Raw genomic sequence first — 9,435 nt, 5'->3', positions numbered from 1 at the left:
TTCTGTTAAATTCTGAAGTCTAGAATTTAATTCATTTCAAATCTTTTTTTTTAATTTGTCTATTTTTTGTAACTTATACATGATTTTTTGACATTTACATATGAATTAAAAAAAGTAAATTTTTGTGATTTGTGTATGAATGGGAAAATTTTTGAATGAGAAGTAAATACTATCTTTCAAAAGTATTTTTATAAAATATACTTATTTTGTACACCATAAAATTAATTTTTCTTTGTTTTGATTTACAAGGACATAAATGTCAGATAATCATATTTATAAAAATAAACAAGATGTCACTTATATTTAGATATTAAAAAATATATTTTATTTAGATATTAGTATTCAGACCCATTCAGATTTTAGATTAAAAAAACAAATGCTAGCTTAGCTACTTACTAAAAACTAGTAGCAGCTCCAATGGCGATAGATGTGTTCAAGACTTAGGCAGCGTTTGCTTTTTTGCCTGAAATCCAAATAAATCTGAATTTTTCTCAAGTCTGAATGGGTCTGAATACGAAAATCTAAATGACATGTTTATTTTTCTTTTCTTAATATCTGAATATATGTGGCATCTTATTTGTTTTTACAGTTAAAAAATCTTAAATTTATTTATTTAACATTTATGTCCTTGTAAATTAAAGCAAAAAAAGAGGATTAGATTTTATAGTTTAGAAAATAAGTTATTTTATAGAGATATTTTTGGAATATAAAATTTACTTGTCGTTCAGACATTTTCTCATATAAAAGTCATAAAAGTTTACTTTTTCTATTCAGATGTGAATGTCTGAAAATCAGACATAAGCTTCAAAAAATAAACAAGTAAATTTTAGAAAATATCTGAAATTAATAAAATTTCAGATTTCGAACATTTAACAAACAACCTCTCAATATTTCAATGGTTTGGGGCCGCATATTGTTCCTCTTCCGCTGAATCTGGGGCGGACAATAAATGGAACCCGCATTTTTTCACCTTCACCCCGCAACGCTCCAAACTGTGAGAAGAAGCAAGATGCTGAAAATAGAATTGGACTGCCACTGCCTCCGTAACGCAATTGTATTCACGGAAACCATTCAAATCCTCATCACCGAACAAGTAGTACCCCAAAACTAAGTGATCTGACTCTACATATCTAATTAGCGCAATATCGCATCTCTCCAAGACATGATGCCGCTGACATTCCTGGGATTTGACTTGGAGTTCACAGAAGAATTCAAACCAACCGTCACAATAATCTACACGATGTTCCCCAAATGCTACGATAGCGCTAAATGTAAAACCCAGGACTCTGTTTTTATTGCTAAAGCAACCTGGTAGCGGTGTTGGCATCTCCAAGGTTATAGAAGAAGAAGATCCCACACTTTGAAACTTAAAACACTTCGGAATTTCATTCCCAGGAAAAATGACATAACCACACTTTTCCAGGAAATAACCCTGTAAAACCGAAAAAATCATATAAGATTTAAAACAAATGTCAATTGTTAACGTTAATTAATTTAAAAGAGAAAAAAAAAGGATGATATAGCCACACATTTCCAGGAAATAACCCTGTAAAACTAAAAAAATCATATTTTATTTAAAACAAATATTAGTTGTTACCTTAATTAATTTAAAGAGAAAAAAAAGCTAACGTTGTACAGATTAGAAGGAGACAGATAATTAATTAAAGGCACACCTCCTCTCGTACTTTTTTCCAACGTGCAGCCGCCATAAGCTGAATATCTTGCAGAGCATCTTCGAAAATTCCTCTGACCTCTTTCCGGTCCAATTTAAAATTACCGCTCAGGTCAAAATGCTGCGTAGAAGATTCATAAATTATTGAGAATAAACCTGATGATGGTAATGATTCCAGTGCTGTGCATTGATGTGCAAACAACCATTCCAGATTGCATGGAAGTTTCGATAAGGATTGAAGCCTCTCACAATAACTTATATTGAGATACTTCAAATTAGAAAGTTGTATGATGCTTTCTGGCATGCTCTTAAAATTGTTTTTCTCTAGATCCAATTCTACTAGCGAGCATAACTGACCTAGACTTTCAGGTAACTCCGTGATGCCACAATCAGTTAGATATAAACACGTTAGATCAGTCATGTGCAAGCCATCTATAGATAATGTGATAGGCAATAATAAACCCATCTGCTTATCACCCCTCCTGCTTCTATCCGAGCTTAATTCATAAAGCTTATTGTTCAAACGGACAACGGATGACGGCACTTCTGTTGTAGCAATTCCTTTAGCGTACAAACTATTCAAAGCTTCTAAATTTCCAAGTTCATGGGGCAATTTCTGAATATTTGAGCAACCATCGAGATTAAGAACTTTTAGAGATTTCAACTTACATATGCTGCTTGGGAGACTCTTAAGCCTTTTACAACCGCTGAGGTATAAGTTTAACAACCGAGAGAGACAACCGATGGAGGGGGGCAGTTCTTCAATTGCAGTTCCATCTAACCATATCTCTTCTATATTACCAGCTGATGAGAACTCTGGAAGCCTCTTCAGTTTTGAACAGCCCGAAAGATTAAGCTTTTTAAGAGATTCCAAATTACTAATTTCAGCTGGAAGACTTTTTAGGCTTTTGCAGCCGCTTAGGTCGAGCATAACAAGCTTGTTCAGAGGTGGAACAAACGAGGGGTTTGGAGTTTTAGTAAAAATATTGCAGGCTCCAATGATTTTCTGCTTTAACTTACCACGATGCTACTCCGACATAACACAGGCCAAGAAAAATCATTAATTAGCATGTATGATAGTAAACATCATTACTTGAAAAGAATATATATTTGGCTATCAAGAGCAACATGTTTATGTATATATGGCAAGAATCATTGTCATTATAATATGGATATATACGGTAAGAAATCATAGTCACTATGAATTATATATTTAAAAGATGAATCTCTGATTTATGACGATTGATTACTTGCTTTTTAATCATTGAACATTATGTATAAATTTGCATTAGAGCCATTTGAAGTCAATAAAAATGAGTTTCATCTTCTGTTATTTAAATCTTTCGTTCTTTGACATTGCATTTATATCAAGTAGAGACGACAAAAAAGACCGGGCTAATTCGGCCCATTACCATGGGCTTTGGTCCAAACTTTGCACATGAGGGTCTAGACAAGGGTTTAGAAAAAAAAGTTCGGGCCAAACCCAAGCTCTCTATTTTTAAAAAAAAATTATAAATTAGATTAATAAATTTAAATTTGTAAAATAATGAAAAATAAAAAAGTGAGCTTAAATTCTTAATTTATTATCAATAGTGAATCAAAAAACTTAAAATTATAATATTAAACTCTGTTTTAAATGTTAATTAGTTAAAAGAGTGCTTGAATTACAAAATTCAGTATTAAAAAATTAAATCTTTAAACTTTTACTTACTTTATTTTATTTATTTATTATTTTATTTTGAAATATTTATTTCCTTTAATTTATTATTAATTATAACAACTTAACTATTATTAACTAATTTCATATTTATAACAATTTTTAAAAAATTCTGAAAAAATAAGTAAAAACCTAAACTCGGTCCAAACCCAGCCCAAACCTGTAGTGGGCCCAGCTCATGCCTAACCCTTAATTTACCAATCATAATATTAAGGGGTGGGTTGGGTAGAGCCCCCTAATTTTAAGCAATATTCGATAACAAAAGTTTAGATTTTGAATTGGAGCTACACATTTCAAAGTTTAAGATGAGTACTTGTATAGACAGCTATTTTTAAGAAAATTATTATTTCTGAAAGACAATGAGCCTAACTTGAAACTTGTTCATCCTTTTCTCCTAACATATCATTATTTTTCCATTTGCAGTAAAAACATGGCAAGTAGAAAAACTTTCACCTTTAAGCATATATTCTTTGTAAAATTGATTAATTAGATTATAAATCCCACTTCTAGGGTATGTTAATGGTGTTCTCAAATCTCACACTCTACGATGGAGAGTCCGTGAAGGGGAAGAAAAAATAAGAAAAGGAGAGATACGAGGGAAAATTAATCATATTTCCATATTTATTTTTTGGGAAAAGGACAATGAGCCCCCTAACATTTGTGAAAATAGACATAAAACTCCTTAATGTTTCAAAAAAGACATATAACCCTCATTTTTGTTAATAATTTTCATTTGTTTTAATGGTAAATTTATTTTTAATTTACAATTACAATTATGTACCTATAATAAATAAATCAGTTTATTAAACTATGACATGGCATCAATGATGTGTATAATGAAATCAATAATTTTTTTATTTAAAACTTAAAATTAAAATGTAAGTATCTTTTACCCAAATTATTCACTCTATATTATGACTATACTCTTTCCAATGATAAGATGATAAAAAAATGATGAATAATAAATAAAATTAAATTTATTTTCTTCTAGAACAAATAGGCCAAAATGAGATATTAAATAAACTTATATATAGATGAAAGATAGATTGGGCAAATAGGAAGTAAAAATTGGGGGCTCATTGTCTTAATTCAATATATTGATTTATTTTTTATAGAGACATAATAGTAATTATAAATTAAAAATAAATTTATTATAAAATAAATGAAATTTACTAAAAAAAGGGGGTTATGTGTTTTTTTGAAACGTTAAGGGGTTTTATGTCCCTTTTCACAAATGTTAGGGGGCTCACTATTCTTTTCCCTTATTTTTTAAATTTAAAATGGAATCGTATCAGTATTAATATAAGCAATTAGATAAATTCTAGGATTTGGTGTTAAATTGTGTTAAAAAGAAATGAACTCTTAAATGTCCTCTTATATCAAGATACGAATGTATACATACCTGGACACCTTTCCAAAGTTGTTGAATATTGCTATGAGGCATTTCAAGTAAAACAAGTTTTTCCAAATGAATATTTGAAGGCAATGATTTCAATGGATATCCATGCCAGTGAAGGTATCTCAATTCAGCAAATCCAGGACCTTGGAAATCAGATATCTTACATTTGTTCTCTCCGTTGATTGATGAGCTATAGAATTTCAAAAATCTCAATTTACGCATCTTTGTGAAAGTATTAGGATTTAAATAAATTTCTTTCACTTTAGACATATCCAAGCAGATGCCCTCAATTTTTTCAGTCCCCTAATAATTAATAAAAAAGCAATAAGTTAAAATCCAATTTATATAATTCAAATATATATTTATTGTTACAAATAAACAAAATGATACAAGTATATTAGTAGTATTAAACAAATAAACTATGAATTGACATGCCATTTACGAAAGTTTACCTACAAATGGACATGACATTTACTAGCATCCAGTTTTAATTTTTGTTAATTAGTGAATCTATCTATTTTCTCTTTCAAAAATAAATATTATATTGCTATTAGTTTCTGTTGAGCTACTAGCAAATATAGAATAGAAAAATTAAAGAAAATGTTTAATGTCCAAATTGTAATATTACCTTACAACATCCCAACAAATTATTTTTATTTACAGGTTGCCATGCAACCATAACCCCCATCAAACTTTGATTTTTTGAAAATTTAATCTAAATTATAACCCCAACATAATATTACATATATGCTTTATTTGCATGATGCCATGCCATTATAACCCCATCACTGGACATTAATTTTTGAAAATTTTATTATTAGTTACAGGATTTTTTTTAGCTCCTACTACTTCAAATCAATTGACTTGTCAAATAACTCTACTTTAAGATCACTCAATCAAGCCTCCAATTAATTGCTTATTTAGTTACAGGATCTTAAAAGTAAAGAGATTATATAATGATGTAAAAAATATTATTGCTGAAAGTACGAAAAATTATTAGTAGAATGTTTATTAAAAGTGAGGAAATTAATTGTCTACGGGAGAGCAAATCTGAAAAACTCCCTAATTTTCTATAGATTTTTAACGTGGCTAAAAGAATTAATAAACATGGATAATGGTTAATTTATTCCTAAAAGATAGTTCAAGTGGCTTAACTCTTGCAGCAGATGCAAGAGGTCACCGGTTTAAGCCTAACAGCATACATTTAATTTAGGGTGGGAGTGCATACATTTAATATACATGCAAGTATTTGTCTACTTATACTCACGTTAACATTTTCACCAACTTATCGATTGAAAGAAACTCCCAGGCTTCTAGGCCTACCCAAATTAAGCTGGGACTCCTCCTTCCCTTCTCAATTATATAATAATTGAGCATAATTCCCAATTGAATACTAATTATAAATATATCAATTAAATTGAACCATATTCAAAAAAAAAAAATCCAATTTGGAAGCACTCAAATATCGTTTAATATCTTGTGACTTCCTCTCTCATCGATGCTTTTAGAAAGTTTTTGTTTTTAAGTTTCTTTCTACAAGCACCCAAATAAAATAGTAACCTTTGTGAACAATAAATACTAATCTCAATCTAACATAAAAAAAAGTAAGAACTAAGCGGGGTACATTACCGATTTAACTAAATCATTTTTTTTTACAGATTTTCCTTTATATTCATTCTTCCATTAATTCTAAACCGTATTAGTTCTACTTTTACTCAAAAAGAAAAGAATTAGACAAAAAACTAATCTAAATCTGACATGAAAAAGATAGAATTGAGAACCTGTTGTTGCTCACCATATTTTTTGTCAGAACTTCATAAATATCCTTGTGATACCACAATCGACTACGCTGTCCTGGATAATGGATTGATTCTTTTCGGATAATTTCTCTTCCCATATCTTGTAGCAAGTCATGCATTGTTATTGTGTTGGAGTGTGATATCGTTATTAGAGACTTATCGATAAGAACGCGTAATCCTATTTCTGCAAAGAAGCCACAGGCATCTAGAAAACTTAATACTTGATCTCTACGCTCTTCTTTCAAGAAACATGCAATATCCAAAAAAATATTCTGCTCATGGTCATCCAAACCATCAAAACTTATTTTTATAGCTGCCTGGATCTCTATGTGGGGAACGTTTTCTAATTTCCGTATTGCACTTTCCCATTCCTCTTTTCTCCTTTTGAATAGAAACGAACCCAAAACTTTAAGAACCAATGGAACTCCCTGAGCATATTTTACTATCTCCTTCGTCGGTTCTACATAACTTGCTTCAAGATGGTCTCTTCCAAAAGCAAATCGGCTAAAAAGCTTAAGTGCATCAACACCTCCTAATTCCTTCACCTGGTATATTTGATTGACCCAACAACTTGATAGAACTTGTTTATCTCTTGTTGTTATTATTATTCGACTCCCAGATGCAAACCAATCAAGATGTTCAATTAAGAATTCTATTTGTCTTAGATGATTCACATCATCAAAAACTATTAGAACCTTCCTGCGAGAAAGCCTTTTACTTTGAAAGTTGAGCCCAGTATTTGGAATGTTCTTCACATTTTCACCACCTAATAATGCAGAAAGAAGCTCCTGTCGCAAGTGAGGTAATCGACCGGTTTGATCTGCATCTCTAACATTATGAGCAAAGTAAGAACCTTCAAAATGTCTTGAGATTTTGTTAAAAATAGCAGCAGCGATTGTTGTTTGGCCTATACCACCAATGCCCCAAATCCCTAATTTGTAAACATCCGTCGACCCAGTGCCTAATAATGCTTCAATTTCTTTAATGCGAGATTCTACTCCAACCAGGTCTTTGCTTTCGCTTTGAAATGTATCATCTACCCTCTCCAAAACTTCATTGGCGATTTCCTCAATTAGATGAGATTCAGGCCTAGCAGAAAATAATAGAATAAGTTCAAGTATTTGAAAAGGATACAAATTAATAGAATATGTTTTCAGTTGTGTCCATGCAGTGTTAGCTAATTTTACGCAGAGGTTAAAGTTGCTGTAACTTAATCAAACAAAACATAGTAACATGAAGAAACCCCATCTTATTTTAATAAATTAATCAGTTTCCCAACTTGTTTTGAAAAATTGTTACTTTATTCATGAATTTATCACTGGTGCAGTAAATCACTCCACTGATAGATTTTGAAACATGTGAGGAAAATGATTCAAATCCACAAAAAAAAAAGAGTTTTGATTATTTTGTCTTAAAATATCCAAGGCAACGACCTGATATTAATGGAAAAATGATATTAGAATTATTTATTTGTTCTATTAAATTAATTATTGATAATAATTAATTAATATCTCAGTTAATGTACTAGAATTAGACAAATATATACAGGCAAGCTACCGCATAATAGTACAGCCCATAAGCAGTCACCTAATTGAAGAATATGGCAGCATGTAAGACACTTGGTGTTAGGAAATTGAGCTTCCTCCCAAGATCACTCCAAGCAATTTATCAAGCAACAAATTAACAGAAAAATTAAATGGAGAATACACCAATCACACAACACAAGATTTACGTGGAAAACTTTAAATCTAGAGAAAAACCACGGCCGTTGTCGAGAGACAACCAGAGAAAAATATTCACTATGTGGAAAATTATTACAACCACTCTCAAAAATAAATTTCTCTCACCCAAGCCCCAAATACATAATCCTGAGAAATATCCCTTAACAAAGCAAACCCGTAATACCCATATTGAGGAGCCAAATGCTCCTTCAATATAACTACATACTTAAGAATATTTCTCTCCTCTCAATTTGGATTGCTTCTCTCCATAGCCAACATTTCATGTCTATTTTCTTGAGCAATGCCGAAGCTCATTGCTACTAATTTCTCATCAAATGACATTCCAATTTATAGCCAAACTATCACACCAAAAAATCTAACAAGTCGGCAACAACTTTCTTGCTTTTTGACAAATTTATCATGCGGTTCAAAATTGGCATTTTCCTTGTCAAAGTCCAGCCACCAATTTGAATGCAATCAATGTGTTCCCATTTGACTCTTCCTTTTTTTTTTTTTAATCAATTTCAACACTTGAGAGCTCATGAGTGACGTTTACTATAAGTTACTGATGATGTAACTTAGTAAGACCATATATATAGAGAGAGGGGGGGAGAGAGAATTATTGTTACCTAACGACATGAGAATCAAAGCCAGAAAGATTGGCTGCTTCCGTCAATGCAATCCTCCAAGTTTGCATCCTGTCTGGAAATTGTTCTTCCAGTTTCGAAAATGAATCCCCAAAATTCCCACTTTGCTTTCTCACATGTGACGGATCCACGCGATAGAAGACCGGTATCACAATCTGTCCGTAATTGGTCTTGCATTCCAGGATCCTCAAAAGTTCATCGAGACACCAACTTGAGGAAGCATAGCTTTCTGAGAAAATAATAATTGAGATGCTTGATGCTTCAATTGCATCCACAAGAGACTGTGAAATTTCATCTCCTCTCTTTAGATCGTTGTCAATGAAAGTTTCAATACCTTTTTGAGACAAAGCTGAATAGAGATGGCTAGTAAAGTTATCACGGGTGTCCTCTCCTTTGAAACTAAGGAAAACATCATATTTATTGTTTCGAGGATGAGAAGAAGAAGAAGAAGCCATAGCAGTTCAATAGACGAGAGATTTT

The 9,435-nt window shown here is 31.4% G+C and overlaps 2 protein-coding genes across 2 annotated transcripts; both read right to left on the bottom strand.

Annotated features, from left to right (window-relative positions):
- Positions 1–892: 892 nt before the first annotated feature.
- LOC127900736 (disease resistance-like protein DSC1) lies at positions 893–5,010 on the bottom strand. Its single transcript, XM_052435938.1, has 3 exons — positions 4,792–5,010; positions 1,674–2,699; positions 893–1,432 (listed from the first exon to the last, which is right to left on the bottom strand). The coding sequence occupies exons 1-3, from the start codon at positions 5,008–5,010 to the stop codon at positions 893–895; spliced, it is 1,785 nt and encodes a 594-aa protein (XP_052291898.1).
- A 1,329-nt stretch (positions 5,011–6,339) lies between these two features.
- Positions 6,340–9,435, bottom strand: LOC112498251 (disease resistance protein RPV1-like). The gene is made up of 2 exons (XM_025098509.2): positions 8,938–9,435; positions 6,340–7,676 (listed from the first exon to the last, which is right to left on the bottom strand). The coding sequence occupies exons 1-2, from the start codon at positions 9,408–9,410 to the stop codon at positions 6,536–6,538; spliced, it is 1,614 nt and encodes a 537-aa protein (XP_024954277.2). The 5' UTR covers positions 9,411–9,435; the 3' UTR covers positions 6,340–6,535.

Source organism: Citrus sinensis, chromosome 3, assembly GCF_022201045.2.
Source record: "Citrus sinensis cultivar Valencia sweet orange chromosome 3, DVS_A1.0, whole genome shotgun sequence".
NCBI classification, from domain to species: domain Eukaryota; kingdom Viridiplantae; phylum Streptophyta; class Magnoliopsida; order Sapindales; family Rutaceae; genus Citrus; species Citrus sinensis.
The sequence above is the reverse complement of the archived record's forward strand: the minus strand, read 5'-3'. Positions and strand labels throughout refer to the sequence as shown.

What these genes read in the sequence shown, in the direction of transcription:
- LOC127900736 (XM_052435938.1), bottom strand. Translation starts at nt 5,010, where the DNA reads ATGCGTAAATTGAGATTTTTGAAATTCTATAGCTCATCAATCAACGGA. An exon ending in AACTTTGGAAAGGTGTCCAG is followed by an intron (nt 2,700 to 4,791) that starts GTATGTATACAT and finishes ATGTCGGAGTAG; the next exon opens with CATCGTGGTAAGTTAAAGCA. An exon ending in GGAAAAAAGTACGAGAGGAG is followed by an intron (nt 1,433 to 1,673) that starts GTGTGCCTTTAA and finishes TCGGTTTTACAG; the next exon opens with GGTTATTTCCTGGAAAAGTG.
- LOC112498251 (XM_025098509.2), bottom strand. Translation starts at nt 9,410, where the DNA reads ATGGCTTCTTCTTCTTCTTCTCATCCTCGAAACAATAAATATGATGTT. An exon ending in TTTGATTCTCATGTCGTTAG is followed by an intron (nt 7,677 to 8,937) that starts GTAACAATAATT and finishes ATTTTCTGCTAG; the next exon opens with GCCTGAATCTCATCTAATTG.